The following is a 23,752-nucleotide window of genomic DNA, read 5'->3' on the forward strand; positions in this document are numbered from 1 at the left end:
TTTGCACTTGTCCATGTTGAAGTTTATTAAGACCTGTCCAAGAAGTTCTAAATCTCAGGAGCATTTGACTTCGTTGGTGCTGATGGCAATCAAAAAGGATATACTAGTGAACATTGATTCTGATGCTATCATTGAGAGAGTTGCAGAAACCAGTGAACTTCTACGAAACTTCTTGAATCCATAGTGCAGTTATTTTGTCCTGTGATTTTGAATATAAAAAATATATGCCAAAAATGTTTTATATATTTTGCTATTTGTTGACAGATCTGTGTACCAGCCCCGTTGCCAGTACCATGTGACCTGCTGTGACCAATCACAGCAGGTCACATGACAGTTGTATACAATAGATGGCTTCCTTTCATCCCATCCATTGTATACAAGTGTGTCTAGCTGTGAATGGTTACAGCAATCACATGCACAAGCTGGGCCAATCACAGCCCAGCTGTGTCATGTGATTAGCCATGGACAAATCACAGCTAATCACAAAAAAAAAGCCCTGAATGAATCGATTTCATTCAGGTAAATTATTATTATTATTATTATACAGTATTTATATAGCGCCAAAGGGTTTGCTCAGCGCTGTACATTACAAAGGGGGACAGAACATGAGACAAGACAGTAACAATACAATACACGAGGGGTTCGAGGGCCCTGCTCTTTCGAGCTTACAATCTAGGAGGGAGGGGAGTAAATGTTTGCTTATAGCAAACTAGTTCTTTGCTATAAGCAAATTGTGTAAAAAAAAAAATACTGATCACTTCGCCCAAAGTAGTAAAATGTTATTATTGTAACATTATACTACTTTGGTCATAGTGCAATATGAAAAAAAAATCTTAAAAAAAAGAGAAATTTAATAAAAAAGTAAAAATAATAAAAAAAAATTTTCGTACTGTCACCATGCAGTTTCCCTGATCACTGCCATGCCATTTAGATGATGACGCTGTACTGCACTGGTGACAGTATGTAAAAAAAAAAATAGTGAAAATAATTTTTTTAATTTATTCATTTTCCGAAAAATTATGACAAAAAAATTACAACTTCAAAAGACTCGCCATGCCTGTTATGAAATACATTGGACTGTCTACTTTGCAAAAAGAGTTCATTTGGGGGATATCTGTACTGCACCTCAAGAAATTAGATTGGCCGTCAGTACTTCAGGATTGATCAATATTCAGATATATCCCATAATTTGTGAACTCTATAACTTTCCTACAGACTAAATAATAAATACTAATTTGGGTTATTTTCACTAAAGAAATGTAGCAGAATACATCTCGGCCTAAATTTATGAAGAACAATTATTTATTTGCAAACTTTTATAACAATTTAGCAAAAACTGAAAGCCCCAGTGGTGATTAAATACCACAAAAAGAAAGCTCTGTGAAAAGTATGAAGAAAATGATAAAATTTTAGTTTGGGTACAGTATTGTATGACCGCGCAATTGTCATTCAAAGTGTGAGAGCGCTGAAACCTGAAAATTGGCCTGGGCAGGTAGGGGGTAAAAGTGCCCGGTATGGAAGTGGTTAAATATGCCCACTATTGATCACAATGTGGCCAAGCACAGCCATTATGTCAGCATGCTGTGTGTGCTGTAAATTTTTTGCCTAAGAGTTGATGCACCTTTCTAATTCTGCGTATTGAATAAAATGTTACACAACTGCTTTAGGTGGATGTATGTGTTGCTGTCGTGTACAGATGAAAAATGTATCACTATTTAACTGCAACCTTTAAAACACACACTTTTTTGCCTCTACTTCAACTTTCTGCATTAAAGCGGAGTTCCAGCTGAAAGAAAAAAAAAAAGTCAGCAGCTACAAAAGCGGTAGCTGCTAGCTTTTAAAATACAGACACTTACCTGTTCCTCGGTCCAGCGGTGTCCTCACCACCGCTGGTTTCTCCGGCTATCTTCTCTCCATGGGGCCAGCATCTTTAGTGTGGGCACCCGACTGTGACAGCTGCGCTTTGTGAATGGCCCCGTAGTCTTCTGGGACCTCTCAGGTGTCCCAGAAGACTACGGGGAGGGAGGGCAACTTCCACTTCCGATCGCTTAGGTGATCACAGCGGAAGTGGAAGCTGTTACCTGTCAAATCCCCCCCCCCGCTCCCCAAAGGTGCCAATCCTTAATGGGGAGCTGGGTACAAAGCATTAACCATTTAACGCCTGGCCTATGGCCGAATGGCGTCCGTAAGAATTTATTAGCTTTCCGGGAGGCCACCATATGACGTCCTCCCGCACATGCGCAGTTCGTGCGCTTGCAGAGCCGCGCAGCGGCACGATCTGTCACCGGCCGTGTACCTCGGACACGGCTGATGACAGATCTGAGTACCGGCCCCCGTTGCTGGTACCATGTAACCTACTGTGACCAATCACAGCAGGTCACATGACAGTTGTATACAATGGATGGCTTCATTCATGCCATCCATTGTATACTAGTGTCTAGCTGTGAATGGTCACAGCTAATCACATGCACATGTCATGTGATTAGTTGTGGCCAAATCACAGCTAAGCACTAAAAAAAAAAAAAACCCTGAATGAATCGATGTCATTCAGGTAAATGCTTGCTTATAGCAAAGTAATCCTTTGCTATAAGCAAATTGTGTAAAAAAAAAATACTGATCACTTCCCCAAAGTAGTACAATGTTACTATGGTAACATTGTACTACTTTGGACATAGTGAAATATGAAAAGAAAATCTTAAAAAAAATAAAAAAAATTTACTAAAAAATTTAAAATAAAAAAAAATATATATATATTTTATTTTCACACTGTCACCAGTCAGTGTCCCTGATCACTGCCATGCCAGTTATATGATGATGTTGTACTGCACTGGTGACAGTATGTAAAAAAAAAAATAGTGAAAATAATTTTTTTTATTTTTTCATTTTCCGAAGAATTATGATAAAAAAAATACAACTTCAAAATAGTCGCCATGCCTCTTATGAAGTACATTGGACTGTCTACTTTGCAAAAAGGGGTCATTTGGGGGATATCTGTACTGTTCTGACATTTGGGGGATATCTGTACTGTCCTGACATTTGGGGGATATCTGTACTGACATTCTTGGACCTCAAGAAATTAGATTGGCTGTCAGTACTTCAGGATTGATCAATATTCAGATCTATACCATAGTTTGTGAACTCTATAACCTTCCTACAAACTAAAAAATACATCCTAATTTGGGTTATTTTCACCAAAGACATGTAGCAGAATACAGCTTGACCTAAATTTATGAAGAACAATTATTTATTTGCAAACTTTTATAACAGAAACAAAGAAAAACGTGGTTTTTTTTTTCAAAATTTTCTGTCTTTTTTGTTAACTTCGCAAAAAATAAAAACCCCAGCGGTGATTAAATACCACCAAAAGAAAGCTCTAGTTGTGTGAAGAAAATGATAAAATTTTAGTTTGGGTACAATGTTGTATGACCGTGCAATTGTCATTCAAAGTGTGAGAGCGCTGAAACCTGAAAAATGGCCTGGGCAGGAAGGTGTAAAATTGCCCGGTATTGAATTGGTTAAAGCGGAACTTCCCCTTTTGGGTGGAACTCGGCTTTAAGTGTAGATATTACTATATTGCTTATTATATTTGCTTTATACCATGGGTGCTCAACCTGCGGCCCTCCAGCTGTCGTGGAACTACAAGTCTCATCATGCCTCTGCCTTTCTAAGTCATGCTTGTAACTGTCAGTCTTGCAATGCCTCATGGGACTTGTAGTTCCACAACAGCCGGAGGGCCACAGGATAAGCACCCATGTTTTAGACTCTGATCTGTTGAGACACATCTGCCACACTGTACATAACGTCAGCATATGTGGCCCTAACTTCGTGACTATGGCTCTATATTGTCTAGAAAAGGCAGTTTTAATAAATATGCAGTTTTATTATGTGAACATTTTTGTTGTATGTGCACAGAATATGTTTAGGAGTATTGCATTTATCTATTTCATTATAAATTGAAAACCGCATGTTTCGTTATCATATTTCAACACTATAGGACATAAAAGGAACTAGAACCCCTGTAGCTATGTATAGCTTTTTTCCCTTCCTTACATTTTGAATTTCTTTACTGTTTGACATTTTGACAATTGATTCAGCTTCTTCCTAGTGTGATTCAAAAACTTTATAAAAAGGCCAAATCAATAGACAAAATGTCAACTTTTCCTGCAAGGCATCGATTAATGGCCCCAAAAAACATATACTAGAACTGGATGTTTTGCCATGCTTTCAGAAAATATTTGTTTTGTTTTCTTAAATTTAAGAATTGCACTTGGCAAGGACAAGTCTGCGGTTTTAAGCAGAACCATTTTAATATTCTAAGAACGTTACCATCATTGTACGAAACTTATGACATACCTGCAATTTTGATTTATGAACAATTAAATCAAATTTTTTTAGCTATCACATTTTCTGTCTGTCACTAAAGTTACAATATTTGTCACTTAGACATACAGTTTTTGACATGATAAATATCTTGACATACAAGATATTTTGTATGTCAAACTATGTTTAGGACATGTTAGTTTTTATTATAGTTGTACTATAACACTAATGCAAACAACATTATTTTCTTTCTGAAAATGCCAATTTGTTGGCTGCTATACTGAGCTGTATGTTTCACTGCTTTTCAGAGTCACTGCTCTAAACAAGTATGCTAATTATGAAAGCCATACTTGTTCTTGTTTACTATTCAAAGTATTAAATCAAGAGAGTGAGCAAAATAGCCAAGTAAAACACATTATTATTAGAAGCAGTCAGCAAGCACATCATTTATAGCAGTTGTTCATATTGATTGCCTTTGAGTAGAATAGGATATGACTGGAGTAGAGTTTGCAGTATGCCGTTTAATCTGTGAAATCATTTGTCCTTTTGTGAAGAAAGTACTATCATTGCTTTATTTTATTTACTGTAGCAAAAGGACAAATGGTCTAGTACAGGAGTTTCAGTTCAGATACTGCCCTCTTGAAAAATCAGTCATTGACTTATTAAAGGTGCTTACAGTATATAGCACCATCAATTTATGCAGTGCTCTACACATATATATTGTAAAAATACATGGCATACACAGGGGTGGAATGACAACTCATGGGGCCCCCAGGCAATAGGGGATCATGGGGCCCCTGTGTCCTTGCCCAAACTCAAAAAAGCCTATGAAAAAGGTACTGACCCCTGGTCCTTGGGCAGTGCCCGAGTTTCCAAATGGTCAGTCCGCCCCTGGGTATACACATTGATCAGCTATAACATTAACCACTTTCCCTATGGAAGATTTACCCCCCTTCCTGACCAGGCCATTTTTTGCTATTCAGCACTGCGCTATTTCAACAAGTAATTACGCAGTCATGCAACACTGTACTCAAATGTACCTAAACTTGTGTTCTTTTTCACACAAATAGAGGTTTCTTTTGGTGTTATGTGATCACCACTGGGTTCTTTATTTTTTGTGACATAAAAGAAAAAAGAACAAAAATTTTGAAAAAAAAAATATTTTCTACTTCTGGTTATAAAAAATATCCAATAAGCTCAAAATTAGTCATAAATGTAAACCAAAATGTTTTCTGCTACATGTCTTTGGTAAAAAAAAAAATCCCAATACGTTTATATTAATTGATTTGTGTGAAAGTTATAGCTTCTACAATCTATGGTATATATACTGGAATTTACGTAGCTTTTACTTTCTGACTATCACATTTCTTGAGGTTCTAAAATGCCAGGAAAGTACAAAAGGCCCCAAATGACAACTTTTTGGAAAGTATACACCCTAAGTAGTCTGATGAGAGGCATGTTGAGTCCATGGAAGATGTTATTTTTTTTCCTCAAATGTTTGGAAAACATTTTTTTCACTTAAGTGATATATTGCTCACGTATGCCATGGCGTTATGTGGAATAACACCCGAAAACACTTTATGCTACTTCTCCCAAATATGGGGATACCACTTGTGAGACTTTTTTGCTGCTTATCTGCATACAGGCCCCCAAAATCCAATGATCACTTTTAGTCTTTCAAAGGACATATTTCCTCATATCACTTCCTTACTACCTATCACAGTTTCAGAAACCCTAAAATTCCAGGGTACACAAACACCCCCAAATTACCCCTTTTTGGAAAGTAGACAACCCAAGGAATTTTTTATAAGAGGCATGGTGAATATTTTTCAGATATCAAACATGGGATATAAAACGAGCGCTGAGTTTCAAGCTGCTAGCATCAAGGTGAAACCTCTTACCCTCAAAAAAATTCTATAAACAAAGATGCAGCGCTAAAATAACTATTAAAGTGAAATGTAAAAGGTTATCTCGTCATGGTCATCTGGATGTGGATAGGACCAAAGGCAATCATCTGGCACACGTCAGCATACAAGGTGATTAGCAGACCTCTCACACACTCTCCAGGGACATCTGCTCAGACATAAATGACCAATGGATAGGGACACAGAAGGTGTTTGTAGATATCCACCTTAAAGGGCTCGTTGAATAACAAGCTAGAAGGGATACGTGATAGTGCAGTATTTTTATTTAACGTATAGCAGAATATTAGACAGATAACAGAAATGCATTCACATCTGGCAATGTGTGGTAAACTAAGGGAATCCAAGATGGCCACCGGCCTTCCTGATGGCCTCAACGGCGTGATGTACACAGCTAGGCTCCTCCCAATGCGTTTCGTGCCCGAAGCATGTCATAGATTTTTGTTGTCTTTCTTCATTTTCCAAAAACTTGTGGCAACAAATGAGATCTGCAAAATATTCACCATGCCCCTTAGCAAATACCTTGGAGTGTCTACTTTCCAAAAAGGGATCATTTGGATGGTGGTGGTGGTGGGGGGAGAGGTGCTTCTATTATCCTGGCATTTCAGGGCCAGCATTAGAAGCTTCTGCCACACATCGCCCACTCTTTTAACCACTTGAAGAACAAGCCTTTTCTGACACTGAAAAAACATTTTTTTGCTAGAAAATTACTTTGAACCCCAAAACATTCTATATATTTTTTTTAAGGCAAAGGTCATAGAGAATACAATGGTGGGTGTTGCAATTTTTTATGTCACTTAATATTTGCAATTTATCAAACACAATTTTTGGGAAAAAATACACTTTTTTTAAATTTGAATGTGCAAAAACACAATAATTGCATAACTGATAAAATACAAATGATGATGTTACACTGATTAAATAGATACCAAACATGACATGCTTTAAATTTGTGTATGCCCGTGCAATGGCGACAAACTACATACATTTTTAATATAGATAGGCAACATTTTAAAAGCCTTTACAGGTTACCACTTTATATTTACACAGGAGGTTTGGTGCTAGAATTATTGCCCTCAATCTGACATTCATGGTGATGCCTCACAAGCATGGTGCAATCTCTGTTTACATACTGACATGGAACTGACACTTTCGTATGCCTTTGCGCGCAAGAAGGGGGGAGGGCAGTGGTGATTTAAAAAAAAATTTTATTTAAATTTTTTTTATTTTTACACTGTCCCTTTTTTTAATCACTTTCATTGTTTTCACAGGGAATGTACAGTTGTGACCAAAATTATTCAACCCCCAATGCTGTAAAGGGGTTTAGGGACTATAGTGTACATTTGGAATTGTATTCAGAATCAAATCCTACAAGGACGTTGTAACTACCCAAATGCAACTAAAATGACATCAATTGTTTATGTAATACAGTAGTAAATGGTTCTTATGTGGTTTCTTCATTGCCACAATTATTCAACCCCTTAAAGACTACCACTCTGAAGAACAGAGGTTCATACAGGTGCTTTCCATCAGGTATTGAAAACACCTGTGGATGTCACCGAGCAGCAATCAAGCATAATAAGCACCAATTAGGCAGCTTTAAAATGACTGTGATACTCAGCTCCTTCTAGACATTTACTGGTGTGGTTACAAACATGGTGAAGGCAAGAGAATGGTCCAGGAAGACAAGAGAAGAGGTGATTTCTCTTCACAGGAAGGGCAATGGCTATAAGAAGATTGCAAAGATGTTAAACATACCAAGAGACACCTTAGGAAGCATCATTCGCAAATTCAAGGCAAAGGGCACTGTTGAAACGCTACCTGGTCGTGGCAGAAAGAAGATGCTGACTTCGACTGCTGTGCGCTACCTGAAGCGTAGAGTGGAGAGAAGTCCCCGTGTGACTGCTGAGGAACTGAGAAAAGATTTGTCAGATGTGGGTACAGAAGTTTCAGCCCAGACAATAAGACGCACACTGCGTAATGAAGGCCTCCGTGCCAGAACTCCCAGGCGTACCCCCTTGCTGTCTCCAAAGAATAAGAAGAGTCGACTGCAGTATGCCAAAAGCCATGTGGACAAACCACAAAAGTTGTGGGATAGTGTTCTGTGGACTGATGAAACAAAATTAGAACTGTTTGGGCCCATGGATCAACGCTATGTTTGGAGGAGGAAGAACAAGGCCTATGATGAAAAGAACACCTTGCCTACTGTGAAGCATGGTGGAGGGTCAATCATGCTTTGGGGCTGTTTTGCTTCTGCAGGTACAGGGAAGCTTCAGCGTGTGCAAGGTACCATGAATTCTCTTCAGTACCAGGAGATATTGGATGGAAACGTGATGCAGTCCGTCACACACCTGAGGCTTGGGAGACGTTGGACCTTTCAACAGGACAATGATCCCAAGCATACCTCCAAGTCCACTAGAGCATGGTTGCAGAGGAAAGGCTGGAACATTTTGGAGTGGCCATCGCAGTCACCAGACTTAAATCCGATTGAGAACCTCTGGTGGGACTTAAAGAAAGCAGTTGCAGTGCGCAAGCCTAAGAATGTGACTGAACTGGAGGCCTTTGCCCATGAAGAATGGGCGAAGATACCCGTAGATCGCTGCAAGACACTTGTGTCAAGCTATGCTTCACGTTTAAAAGCTGTTATAACTGTAAAAGGATGCTGTACTAAGTACTAAGATTGAATGTCACTTGGGGGTTGAATAAAACTGATAATGCTGTGAGCACAGAAAAGACATTTGTGGTTATTTCATTATAACTGTTATGTTATATTTGTCTGACCTACAAGTGCCTCTTTAATGTAAATGTAAGCAAGATGACTGAATGATCAAAAGCAATGTCAAACTGGCCAAAACACTCAATTTCAGTGGGGGTTGAATAATTTTGGTCACAACTGTATATGTCCCCTGTGATAGCAATAGGCAATGACAGGTACTCTTTCCTGAAAAATCTGGGATCTATTAGACTCTAAATCTCTCCTCTGCCCTTAAAGCATCTGATCACACCAAAATCGGTGTGATCAGATGCTTTCCCAATTTTAAAATGGTGCTGTTAATATCCACCATAACAGAAATGAATAAATTCTCATAGCTTCCAGTTTCTTAGACCATAGAGATGATGGTAGTCATTCTGTTCTCTGATCAGCTTTATGGTCAGCCATTGGAACTGCACAAAGGGACAGCGAGTGCTCAGGAATCTGATAAGATCAACAGCAAATGCACTAAAAAGGAACCCTAAACCTTATATGAAACGCAGACAAAAACGGTGCAGTGCTGAAAAATAATTATGATACAGTGCAAAACTAAAAATACATAATTATTAATGATAATATGAAAACAATAATGAGTATAAGGGATAACAAATAAGTGAATAACGTGCTGTGATTGGCGCAATGAATCAAGTGCAGTTGTGAAAGTCTTAAAACAAAAAAGTGTCCATATGATGGTGACCAGTTCTGATGAGAGATGAAAAGAATTGCCTGTACCAGTGGGAAGTCCTTCAGTCATGCATAGTTTTGCAGGTTCCTCTCTTGTACTGGAATGCTTACGCTGATTTCACTGCACACAGTGAAGGACTTCCTACTGGGACGGGCAATTCTTTTCATTTCTCATCAGAACTGCTGAAAAAATGGTTCAAGAATGGTTCGAGATTTACAACAATGAGTTTGAGGTGTAGACTTGACCTCCAAATTCTCCATATCTCAATTCATTGAGCATCTGTGGGCTGTGCTGGAAAAACAAGCCAATTCATCAAGGACCCACTTTGCAACACAAAGTGGCTGTAAAGGCTTGGTTTTTTTTTTGTTTCTAAATAACAAACATGGTATACTTCCCTAATGTTGGAGATAGACCACCAAGAGTATCTATGTTTTATGACCCTGAAGGTTTTTGTAATGTTGCAATACAGTGCATACCAAAATGTTTCAATCATCTAATACTCAGAAAACATATACTATTAATTTATCATGTGTACCAGTTGGTGTCCTATTTATCTAATTCAGTGCCCCTGTGGTCTACAGTATGTGGGTTGGACCACATGGGCATTGAATGTTGTTGTTCTGTCACATGTTCTGTCCCCCTTTGTAATGTACAGTGCTGAGCGAACTATTGGTGCTTTATAAATACTGTATAAATACTGTATAATAATGTCGGTGAGCATAAAATTTATGGTACTATAAAAGTATCTGTAATAATAATAATAATAATAATAATAACAGGTGCACTAGATGGGCAACAATGAGATGAACTCCAAAACAGGAATGGTTTCACAGGAGGAAGCCACTGCCATTTTTTCCCCACTCATCTTTTCTGTTTTTCACTAGTTTTGCATTTGGCAGGGTCACCCTACAGAGGTTGCACAGGCAATCCAACTCCTACAGGATGGCATATCAATACGTGCCATTGTCAGAAGGCTTGCTATGTCTCCCAGCACAGTTTCAAGAGCATGGAGGTGATTTCAGGAGACTTTTAGCCATGCGGGATGGATGGATACTCGAGCGCAGCGTGCTGAGGATGCAGGGTCAGACGAGCCGGGTTCGGTATCAGTCAGGCAGATCAGGCTTACAGCGGCAGGAGGAAGAGTAGTCAGGTCACAGGCCAGGTCAGCAACAGAAGATCAATCAGACAGGAGCAGAGACAGGAGAATAATCCAAAGACAAGCCAGAGGTCAGGGCAGGAAGCAATCAAGCGGAGATCAGGAACAAGCTGGTTCAGTATCAGGAGACAATCACAGGAATCAGGGAACACGAGCAGGGAAAAGCCCATACGGCAATGGGACAACTACAGCAGCCAGTTTAAATAGCCCTTTTGGTGCCAGTATTAGTGACAGGCGCGCACCCGCATGCGCGAGTGCGCATGCACGCACGCACACACGTATGCGCGCCTATGTCCAAGTGCCCGCACATCTGTTTGACTGGTAAGGACTCTGCACATATTTGTGCGCCACGGAACTTCACCTGCACCATGGGCAGGCCTTCCCTGACAGCGGGGGAGAGAGAGAGAGAGGGGGAGAGAGAGAGGAGGGGAGAGAGAGAGGGGAAAGGGAGAGAGGGGTGAGAGAGGGAGAGAGAGAATGAATCACATAGCTGCCGGCTAATCTGGACAGGGGAGGCAGAGCAGATCCTCTCTCCTCTGCTCTGCCATGGAGGATGGGGGGAGGGGCTGGACAATGCCAGAGAAGACGAGTCATCAGAGACCTGCGAGGGGGGTAAGGAGCACAGAGGGGGGGCCCAGGAGGGAAATCTGATGCACAGTCAGGGATGATCGGTGCAGTGCAGGGACAGTGACAGCACCGATCTCCCTGCATGGATTTCAAGGAGGTAGCTGGAAGTCTCTCCCTCCCACGGCTTTCAGCTGCTTTATTGAAATCCATGCAGGGAGATCGGAGCTGTCACTGTCCCTCCACTGCACCAATCACCTCGGACTTTGTTCCTGATACATATCATCCATAGGGGTGGGGTGTGTGCAGTGAACACCCCGCACCCATGGATGATATGCCTCTCACCTTCACACTGCCCACCGGCTCCATCACCAGCACCATTTCCAGACCCGTCACTCGACTCACTCTGCCCCCACGTGAAGTGACAGGCGAGCTACTTCTGGGTCGGGATCTGAGACTGCCTCCTCCTCCGCTCCCCACACTGTCACTGGACTGTGATCCTCTCACGGGCCCCCTACTGACCCCGGGCACTCAGGCAATGCCCGAATGGTCAGTCTGCCCCTGCTTTAGATAGATATTTGTCCTCATGCAAAATGTTCCAATATCTCTTTATGATGTTGAAAATCTTCCCTGATTGATTTGAGTATGTACCTATGATACGCATTCCTTGCTGCTCATCCACTTTTATGGTTTTCTGACCCAACAGAGTTTCTCTCGGAACCCCTTTCACAGTCTGATAGGATTTAATCAAATCAGTCTTATGATAGCCACATCTCATAAATCTGTCAAACAATTTTTGACTCTCTATTTAGAATGCCCCTTCCATTGAGCAATTTCTCTTTGCTCTTTTTCAAGGCTGCTGGATGTGAACTTCCCCAATGTAACAGGCTGGTCTCGGAGGTCGATTTTCGATAGATTGTTGTATTAATATTGCTTCCTTCACCCCTTTTATTCTCCAAGTCCAAAAAATGTATGCTATCATATTTAATTTCACTCGTGAAATACATCCCAATATTGTTTCGATTTAAGGTGGCTACAAATTCCACAAACAGATTCTTTTAACCCTGCCATAATATGAACACATCATCAATGAATCTTACCCAAATAAGAATATGTGATGTAAAACATGCTAGTTCTTCTACAAAGACCATAGTACACTCCCACCACCCAAGAAAGAGATATGCATACGTAGGTGTGCACAATGAACCCATCAAAGTTCCTCTGTGCTGTCTATATACTTTACCATCAAATAGGAAAAATTGTGTTCCAATACAAACTGCAAATGTTGGAGAGTGAATGTGGTATGGTTCTCAAATAGTTTGCCTCTGGTTTCCAAAAATGATTTACAAGCTGGGATATACAGTGCTGCACCTGGTTTTATATCTCCATCCAGGTTTATACAGTATCATCTACAGCCTTGAGGACGTTCCAGAGAATTTATGTTTTGTTTTCATATTATTATTTGGTCAAATGCTTTGTTGTTATTATCATGCTTACTATCCATCAACTTTTCATGTGATATCTAGATAACTGTTTTGAAAAAAAGCGGACTATGTTTCAAATTTACTTTATGACCTAGATTTCTATTCTACAGCTTTCTCTGGCACTATTCCTCCTATTCCCACATCTTACACCCATTTTATCTGGGTTTTCAATAACCCTTTCTTGGTGCTGGGACTATCGCATGCGTGGCGTCACCCTGGACAACCATCACATTCTCTTCTATTTTTCTCTTAGGTAGTGGTGAGGCTCTCTCCTTTCATTATTGTCTTTGTTTTACCATTGATTCGTGTTTTTACTGCAATTAAAGATTTATACATTTTTCTTATTACAAGCCTCAGTTTGACCTCTTTTAGACCCGCTTGACTTAGGCATCTTGTGCCTCTGTCATTGTTTTCCCTTTTTGTTTCTCTCAGTTATGTTTGGGTCCTGAGGACACCACATGGCTATCTCCATGTGAGTCGGCATTTTTTCTTTGTATATGGAGGCCAGTAATTAGTTCGTTACATAATTTCTGACCCCCCTTTTTCCTAGGTATTTTCACTATAGTCCACAGTTGGCAGTGTCCCGGTTACCCCCCCTTTTTCTATATGCTGGGTGAGATAACCTAAAAAATTCCCACGATTTTCTCTAGGTGGTCTCGAAAAACCACTTCTACCTCGTCCCCTTCTAGGGATGTAGTTGTATTCAGTTCTAGTGTCACTTAAGTCACTCTGTCTTTCAGTACCATCATCAGTCTGTGAGCTACCAGAGTCCCTAGATGTCTCTGACTCTGGTCTCATAGATGTCTTAGAGAAGGTTATATTTTTGTGTGTCCATGAGTAGACTATCATTGGCAAAATCCTCTGAGTTTCTTAAAAATTTCCTAAGTTTTTTAGTTTTTATTGTCTCTTTTTGTGCCTCTACTCATTTTTGTAACCTTTCCTCTAATCTCTTGAAGTCAGTGTGATCTTTAAACTTAAGGCTGTTGCTTTGTTCCTCCTTAAGTTGTTTATTTAGTTCAATAAATAGAGTTCTCTCAAAATCAAGGAGGAATTGCATCATTCTCTGTCTGAAGGTTATCCCAAACCTGAATAAATTCTACATTATCTGTATGGGAATGTGGTTTAATCAGAATTCTAAGGCCCCTAACTGTGATCTTTTTCTTGATGTGCATCTCAAGACTAGCTGCCTCCCATCAACATCTTGTGTGTTTCTTATAGATTCTGGCCATTCGTCTGAATGCCTCATGTATATTCATTTCTTTGCATGTAGTAGGTATCTCATTAGAGAATACCTCACTGGCTTCCAGAGAGAGTGAATCAAAATCAAGAGGAGGTTTGATAGAGGTCAAACATCACAAACTCACGCAATATAAATCAACTATTGAACTAAGCCCTAATTGTAAATCATCATCTTTGGCAAATAACAAATCCATACTGGATGAGGGTACGTTTCCCTACGCACCATCTGGCCAATTGATGAATCTAAAATATATAACCTTTATTAAAATAAATAAAAAATGTATACTCAGCTGTAATTAAAGCCTAATGGAGTAGAATGTACTGTGCACAACAATATGACGATACCATTGCAATTATTTACCTTACATCCAAATGGTTAATGGTTTTACAGAACATTACAATTCTCAGGGACTAATGATGTTCAATGTAAGTTTGACTCGAACATGGACCGTTAGTGTGTTCACTGAACACACGAATGGTAAGGGTGTTCGGCCCTGACAGTGCATTGTGATTGGCCAAAGCAAAGCACTTTACCACAGGTCAGGTGCAATGCTGTGGCCAATCACAGTGCATGATGATGTCACATGGGGTGGGGGCACGGGTGCACAAAATCACTTATATATACACGTGATTCGCGCTCCCATGGTTTTCACACCTCTCCCAGATAGCATCAGATTGCCTATCAGTACAGCAGTAATCACATTTAACCCCTTGATTGCCAGGAACACACTCATACACAATAAACCTTCATTGCTGGTATAGTGTCTGAACGGATCAATATCTTTGATCAGATCAGCACTATACCAGCGTTCACATTAGTATAGTGTCCCCAAAAACACAGCGTTAGTGGGATCAGCCCTGGCACCTGCCAGCACCTGCGTTTACCCCCCCCCCTTTCCTCCAGCAAGTGCAGTGTCAGTAGGTCACTGTCACTTGATACATTGCACACAAAACCGCAGTGTTCGCAGAATCAGCACCCGTACTTCCCCCATTCACTGCCCAAGCCGGAAATCAGGTGGAAACAGCAAATAGAACTACTCCCCTTGATTTTTTGGAGCTGTTTTCACGGAAGATCTGTATGCATTGTTTGTGGATAAAAGAAACTTATATGCACAACAATTTATCGCTGCCAACCCAAATTCAAACCTTGCCAGAACATTCGCATGGAAATCTATTACAGTTTCCAAATTTAAATTTTTTTTGGGCCTAACCCTCAACATGGTCATTACTAAAAAAAATGAATTGCAGTTGTATTGGTCCACAGACCCAAATCATCATATGCTGTGTTCTCTGCTGCCATGGACAGGCATAGATATGAGAGTATAATGTGTTTTATGCATTTCAACGACAATACACTGTCATCCTCGAGGTGACCATGAATTTGACCGGCTCCACAAAATTAGGTCCCTCATAAATCACCTTAACCAAAAATTTGCAGATGTTTTTAGTCCCCAGCAAAACATCTGCATTGATGAGTCCCTCATTTGTATAATCTTTTAATTGGTGAATGTGGCACCGTGTGACCTAATGTGTGCCCACCATTAGAAGTGGGTGGATGCAGGGCGGTATATTCTAATAGTGGGCATACCACACACTTTTTCTGGCAGATATTTCTTCTCTTTTTTTCATTCAGCCCACAGGCTGCATACAAAATAAAAAGACCATAGCATATATACCCAACAAGGATCAGTGATGTACTGGTACATCACTGGACTTTGAATGGTTATACCAGGGTGATGCCTACAGCTGCAAGCATCATCCTGGTATCGTTTTTTACAGCCAGCGATCGGCTTTCACGTAAAAGCAATCCTAGTGGTTAATTAGCTGCAGGATTGCTTTTACAAGCAATGGGAGACAATGCTCCCTCCCTCCCCCGCTGCCTTCAACAGCCTTCTTAAGCAGTCCCGTGCCATCGGGGGAACCTGAGATTGCAGCCGGTGATGCAGTCAGTGTTTCTGCCAGATGACCATAGAGCTGATTGGAGACCGGAATGGTGCCAATCATCTCTATAGTCTAAGAAATTGGAAGCTATGAGCATTTCATCACTTCAGTTTCGCAGGATATAAACAGCGCCGTTTGTAAATTGGGAAAGCATCTGTTCACACTGATCTTGGTGGTATTAGATAGTGTAAGGGCAGAGGACATATCTAGAGTCTGATAGACCCCAGATTTCTCAAAAAAGAATATATGATAATGCCCATTGAAGTTATAGGGGATATTTGCATTCCCTGTGATAGCATTAAAAGTGATAAAAAAAAAAAACATGACAGGGACTGTGTAAAAATAATTTAAAAAAAAATCAAAATAACGTAAAAAAAGTTAAGTGTCGGTATGTAAACAGCGGTTGCACCATGCATGTGAGGTATCGCCATGAACGTCAGATCAAGGGCAGTAATTCTAACACTAGATCTCCTCTGTAAATCTAAAATGGTAGATTGTAAAGGCTTTTAAAGCATTGCCTATGGATATTAAAAATGTATGCAGTTAAAGCATGTCATGTTTGGTATCCATTTACACGTCATACCATCATCTTTATATTTTATCAAATAATTGTCCAATATATTGTGTTTTTGTGCATTAAAAGTAAAAAATGTATTTTTTGCAAAACTGCTTTTGAAAAATTGCTGTCGAGTACTATGTGGCATAGAAATTGCAGCATCCACCATTTTATTCACTAGGGTATCTGCTTTAAAATATATATATAATATTTGGGGGTTCAAAGTAATTTCCTAGTAAAAAATACTGATTTTTTTTTCATGGGAACAAAAAGTGTCAGAAAAGGCTTGATCTTCAGGTGGTTAGAAGAGTGAATGATATGTGGCATAAACTTCTAATGCTGGGCATAAAATGCCCCCACCCCCCAAAATGACCCCTTTTTGGAAAGTAAACACCCCAAACTATTTGCTGAGAGGTATATTGAGTAAATTGAAGAATTTTATTTTTTTACCACAAGTTTTTGGAAAATTACCAAAAAAATTTTTTTTTTTTACACAAAATTGTCTCTTAATTGATTTATTGCTCACACATTGCCACCATAACTCTCAACGATTGTGAAAATGATCCCCCCCCCCCCCATCCATTGTTTTTGTACTCTTGTAGCATTTTTATTTGCCATGTTTTGAAACAAATAGCAGGCAAAGTATTTGTTTTTCCAAATTATGTTTGTTTATTTTTTACTTTATATACAAAAATTATTGAATACCACCAAAAGAAGCTCTATCTGTCTAAAACAAAATATATAAAATGTATTTGAGTACAGTGCTGCATGGCTAAGTAATTGTCAGTTAAAATATCACAACACTTGTCTGAAATTGGCGGACAGATATTTGGTAGGACCATTGTGTCCCATTACCATACTTTTCAATCAAATCCATGTTTCGGTTTATTAAAGGACTGGATATTACCTTTCTTATTGCTTCAGAAATATTTGCTGTTACTGATTTAGAGAAATACATTATGAGCTTCTTTCTTTTTTAAAATTTTCAGCTATGGTGGTTGGTCTTTTACAAGGAAAGCTCATTCAACTAGCAAGAACAAGATTCAGGCAAAGGTGAGTCCAAAGATGATGGACAACTTTTTTTTTTGCTGTGTTTTACTTTAAAATACAATATTTGCCACATATGTTTAATCTTTTAATTGTGTTTATTTTATTTCACTCCATATTTATAAAAGTGTGACATTGGTGATTAGAGATGAGCGAATCGAACATGACGTAGTGGAATTCGTTCCGAAGATTTGGAAAAATTCGATTCGCGACGAATCCGAAGATTGGCAAACTTCGGATGCACGAATCGAATTTTCCCAAAAATGGCGGCGACATGTGTGGCGACGGAGAAAATGGACAGAGAAGATGGGGCGGGGATCTCTGGGAAGGCGCGCAGACAAGGCGCGCTGACCCATAATGCATTCATGACATGTGATCGCATTAGCCAATCAGCAGCCAGCCAGCACTGTGTAATGGTGGAGCTATAAATCGCGGCCATCTTAGAATTCTCCATTAGCCTACGGTCATTCAAGAGAGACAGACCTGTGTGTATTAAGGGACAGAGTTAGGGCCACAGAGACTTTAGGGCCACAGAATCGTTACTCAGGGACACAGAATTGTTACTCAGGGACACAGAATCGTTACTCAGGGACACAGAATCATTACTCAGGGACACAGAATCGTTACTTAGGGCCACAGCTATCAAAGAATCGAAAATTTAAAGTGACATACACCCTTTTTTTTTTTGGTGGCTGTCGTGCACAGTTGGTGCTGCAGTTTGCCGATTGTGCAAAATAAACTGACTTTCTGCTTCACAACCACTATTGTACGTTCAAAGAGTTAAATCCATTTACACGCCGGCTGGCGGTAATATTTTTTGGGTGATTAGTGCATTCCAGTGACAGAAACGTACAGTTTCCAGCCAACGGCAAGCTGCAATTGACCGATTGTGTACAATAAACTGACTTTCTGCTTCACAACCACTATTGTACGTTCAAAGAGTTAGATCCATTTACACGCCGGCTGGCGGTAATATTTTTTGGCCCCCTGTACCGGCTCCTCATGAACGTGGTTCAGCGGGTTTGCATCACTTAACGGCAAATCGTTGACAAACGCTGGGACGTTCAGTGTTGTGCGCATTAAGCCAGACACCAAAGGGCAGCACAGACCTGTTATTACTCGCTCAAGCATGGCTGAACAAAACCAGTCTCTACCACAAATTGGACCCAGACCTGCCCAGGGTCTCGTAAGTAGATTGCACGGAGGAGTAGAGTTCGTTATTGGAATTAACTGTGAGGGACTTTTAAACCTAGGCCTGTGTATGGCCTTCAATTGAAGCTGCTTCTGCTCCGCCACTCTGCCATTGGACTCTTGATAGTCGTCTCCCCACGCTGCTGCTGGGGGGACTTTTTAACATAGGCCTCTGTATGGCCTTCAATTTTAGCTGCTTACGCTCCGCCACTCTGCCATGGGCCCCTGTACCGCCTCCTCATGCTGCTGCCAGGCCCGTAATCTGCCATGGGCCCCCGTACCGACTCCTCATGCTGCTGCCAGGCCCTTAATCTGTCATGGGCCCCTGTACCGCCTCCTCATGCTGCTGCCAGGTCCAGAGTGTGTCATGGGTCCCTTTACGGCCTCCCATTGCTGCTGTCTCCATCGCCACACTCTGCCATGTGCCACTTTCAGGTCTCCTCACACTGCTGGTGGGTTCCATTTTGTCATAGGGTGCTGTATGGCCTCCCATTGCTGCTGCCTCCACCGCCACACTGTGGCTCCACACTCTGGTTTGGCCCCCGTGACTGCCCAAATGAGTGAATTGTGCGGTGATTCTAAGATCGACGGCACTCATCTGCATGTCATACTGACTGACAGTATTATTTCTCTTCCCCAGCAGACTCCAAGGGCATTTAAATTAAAGGTACAGTGTTCTGCACTAATATAAAGGCTCTCTGAAGCCTAGAAACACCCTTTTTATAAGTTAAATTCGCAGCGAATATATTCGGCTCGAAGCGAATTTATTCGGCGAATTCGGCGAATCAGCCGAACCGAATTTTTGAATAATTCGCTCATCTCTATTGGTGATATTAAAGGTCTGCAGTAAGTAAGAAAAAGTGAGAGAAAAAAAAAAAAACTTATGAAGATGTGTAGAAATTATGAAATCCACCGTGGGGAAAACTGAACTTTTCAGCTTCTTTCTTTTGAAAATAGCATCTTATGCCAAGCTTAGTTTGTTAAAAAAAACATTAATTCATTTTTTAATGAAAAGAAAGGAAAGGAACAGTTTTACCAATTTATAAAACTGTTCTTACTCTGCACCTGTTATCAGGTCCCTTTGCTGCAGGAGTTCCTCAGTACCTTAGACACTGCTAGTGAGTATGCTGCCAAGGACAAGAAGGATATTGAAATTCTATATTATACAGTGAGGAACAGAAGTATTTGAACACCCTGCGATTTTGCAAGTTCTCCCACTTAGAAATCATGGAGGGGTCTGAAATTCACATTGTAGGTACATTCCCACTCTGAGAGACAGAATTAAAAAAAAAAATTCAGGAAATCACATTATATGATTTTTAAAGAATTTATTTGTCTCGCACTGCTGAACATAAGTATTTGAACACCTGAGAAAATCAGTGTTAATATTTGGTACAGAAGCCTTTGTTTGCAATTACAGAGGTCAGACGTTTCCTGTAGTTCTTGACCAGGTTTGCACTGCAACAGGGATTTTGGCCCACTCCTCCACACAGATCTCCTCTAGATCTGTCAGGTTGCGGGGCTGTCACTGAGCAACACGGAGTTTCAGCTCCCTCCAAAGATGTTCTATTGGATTTAGGTCTGGAGACTGGCTAGGCCACTCCAGAACCTTGATATGCTTCTTATGGAGCCACTCCTTGGTTATCCTGGCTGTGTGCTTCCGGTCGTTGTCATGTTGGAAGACCCAACCACGACCCATCTTCAATGCTCTGACTGAGGGAAGGAGGTTGTTGCTGAAAATCTCACAATAAATGGCCCCATTCATCCTCTCCTTAATACAGTGCAGTCATCTTGTCCCCTTCACAGAAAAGCACCCCCAAAGCATGATTTTACCACCCCCATGCTTCACAGTAGGGATGGTGTTCTTGGGATGCAACTCATCCTTCTTTTTCCTCCAAACACGACGAGTGAAGTTTAGACCAAAAAGTTCTACTTTGGTCTCATCTGACCACATGACTTTCTCCCATGCCTCCTCTGGATCATCCAGATGGTCATTGGCAAACTTCAGACGGGCCTGGACATGTGATGACTTGAGAAGGGGAACCTTCTGTGCAATGCATGATTTGAAACCATGACAGCGTAGTGTTCTACCGACAGTGACCTTTGAAACTGTGGTCCCAGCTCTCTTCATGTCATTGACCAGCTCCTCCCTTGTAGTTCTGGGCTGATTCCTCACCTTTCTTATCATCAGTGATACCCCACGAGGTGAGATCTTGCATGGAGCCCCAGTCCGAGGGAGACTGACAGTCGTCTTTAGCTTCTTCCATTTTCTAACAATTGCTCCAACAGTTGATCGATTTTCACCAAGCTTCTTGGCAATTGCCCCGTAGCCCTTTCCAGCCTTGTGGATGTCCACAATTTTGTCTCTGGTTTCTTTTGACAGCTCTTTAGTCTTGCCCATGGTAGTAGTTGGCGTCTGAGTGACTGTGAGGTGGACAGGTGTCTTTAAAGAGCTCAGAAAGGTGCTACTAAGTTAGATTAATGAGTAAAGTAGGTCTGCAGTAATAGGTCTTTGAGAGTCAGAATTCATGCTGTTTCTTAGGTGTTCAAATACTTATGTTCAGCAGTGCAAGACAAATAAATTCTTTAAAAATCATACAATGTGATTTCCTGAATTTTTTTTTTTAATTCTGTCTCTCATAGTGGGAATGCACCCACAATGTGAATTTCAGACCCCTACGTGATTTCTAAGTGAGAGGACTTGCACAATCGCAGGGTGTTCAAATACTTCTGTTCCCCACTGTATGAAAAAATTTATCTTTGAATGAAAATAACATAAATCCAAACTCCAGCTTGCAAAAAAATAAAAAATTATTGCCCTGACGGAGTAAAAAAAGTAGCTAATAGCTCAAGCATTATCCTTTGCAGGCTCATTATTCCAGTTGTTTAGCACCAATCTTCTTGAATTTTATACAATGCCTAGCATTTATTAGCTCACTTCCTTTGAACCCAGAATACCCTAGAATCATAAGAGAATGCTGCAGGAAATGTTGCAATATCATTACATGGTGCCATTCTCCACAGCATTCACAATCCACCCACTGCTGAAAGAATAAGAGGAGGAAGAGGACCTAATGTCATGAACCTAAAGAAAGTAGGAAGAAAAGCTGTATGCAAATGTATTTATTTTTTTTAAGGCATTGGAGTATTCCAATGGGGGCAGACAGGAAAGAGGAGATGGCACATATTTTGAGCTTTGAACCTATCACCCTAGAAATGTGGGCATACCATTGTTGATATTTTTTAATTTTATTTTCTCTGACTATCTTGCTAATACTTGCCTACTACTAGAAAATTGATGAGAAAAGGCAAAAATACAACCAGCACAATCAAAATCCTGATCTGTATGTTCATTCTAGGTCATTACTTTTCCTGCAGTAAACAATGGTGCTGGCATAACAGTAGGTAAATAGAAACTTCTAAAAAGACCCACATTGGTGGCTCTCATATTTCCACAACAACAGTTTAGCTTACAAAGTGATGTGTCCTATTTACTAAGTGCCACTGTAGAGCTTACAAAGATAAACTTCCTGATCTCTTGCCTAGACTTGCATCTTAACCTCCCTGGCGGTATGATTATTTCAGATTTTTGGTGCTGAAAGCGGTACCATTATTTTGCATGGAAATATGTCGTTTTTTTATTGTAGGCTGTAATTTTTAGGAATAACTCACTGAAATCTGTCCGAACAAGAGTCTATTAAACATCCCAGGTAGGATAAAATTTGAAACACGAAATCATAAATTATAATTTAATAAATAATCATAAAAAATAATAATATAATAATAATACATTTAATTCAATAATATAATCAAACTAAAAACACTGACATTTGAAATATAGCGCCAAATTCGCACATCGCTGAGCAAAGTCGCAAAATCGTTTCCAGTGTCTGATGACGAATTTCCCCACGAATCATTATCACTCAATTCTGCAAGTGGTTCTGATTTACTATCGCTGTTCTCTAGCTGATCTAAACCCGCTTTTGACCTAAAGGGACGCTTTTTGGATGCCATGGACATTTCTCAGTTTCCAGGCAGAAAGAACAGACAAAACACAGGCAGGGCGCCAAACAAAGCACTCGGGACAAAATGTATGTGAAATGGGTTGAAACAGCAATGTTTTACTATGAAAAATGTGTTTTGAAAAAAATGACATTTTTTTAAATGTTCAAATTTCCCGCCGCCGGTGGCGCCCGTACGTCCCGACATCACAGGTACCGGAACACAGAAGCTGGATGCCGGTATCGGCCGGAGGAGATGGCCGGGAACGCTGCAGGGGACACATCGCGGGAGCGAAGGACAAGGTAAGCTCTGCAGGGACTCCCTATGCAGCGCCGCATGGTAAGCCCGAGTGTAGCTCGGAGTTACCGCTTTTGGCACTGACATTTTACCCCGAGCTACACTCGGGAATACCGCCAGGGAGGTTAAATAATGTGGTATTTTATACAATATGTCTAAAGGCTAGCGCTTTTTTTTTTCACTTATCTCCCTATTCAATTAAAAATATGGGAATAGAGCAGCTGAAGTGGGCTAAGCGCAAATCCATTGAACTGTGAGAGATCTCAAAGGCGTCTTAAAATAATGCTACAGTATACTCCATTTGCCCATTTACAGCCTAGCACATGTGGATTGTAAGACCTTGTATTAATTGATAAACTTGAGATAGCTCTAGTCACACTAAGGGGTTTATTTACCAAAGCTGGAGCATGCAAAATCAGGCTTACTTCTGCATAGAAACCAATCAGCTTCTAACCTCAACTTGTTCAATTAAACTTTGGCAATACAACCTGGAAGTCGATTGGTTTTTATGCAGAAGTGAGCCTGATTTTCCACTCTCCAGCTTTAGTAAATAAACCTCTATATGTTGATTAACGAAAGGCAAAAAAGCTGCTCAC

At 40.4% G+C, this 23,752-nt stretch overlaps 1 protein-coding gene across 1 annotated transcript in view; it reads left to right on the top strand.

Moving 5' to 3' along the window:
- Window positions 1–23,752, top strand: part of LOC149464696 (ATP-binding cassette sub-family A member 13-like) — a 594,838-nt gene that overhangs the window by 370,192 nt on the left and 200,894 nt on the right. The window contains exon 22 of the mRNA XM_089674212.1: window positions 17,609–17,672. Within this exon, the coding sequence (XP_089530338.1) occupies window positions 17,609–17,672 (64 nt within the window). The remainder of the gene's footprint in view (window positions 1–17,608; window positions 17,673–23,752) is intronic.

Source organism: Staurois parvus, unplaced genomic scaffold (assembly GCF_062004578.1).
Source record: "Staurois parvus isolate SC_StPar_1 unplaced genomic scaffold, SC_StPar_1.0 ptg000148l, whole genome shotgun sequence".
NCBI lineage: Eukaryota > Metazoa > Chordata > Amphibia > Anura > Ranidae > Staurois > Staurois parvus.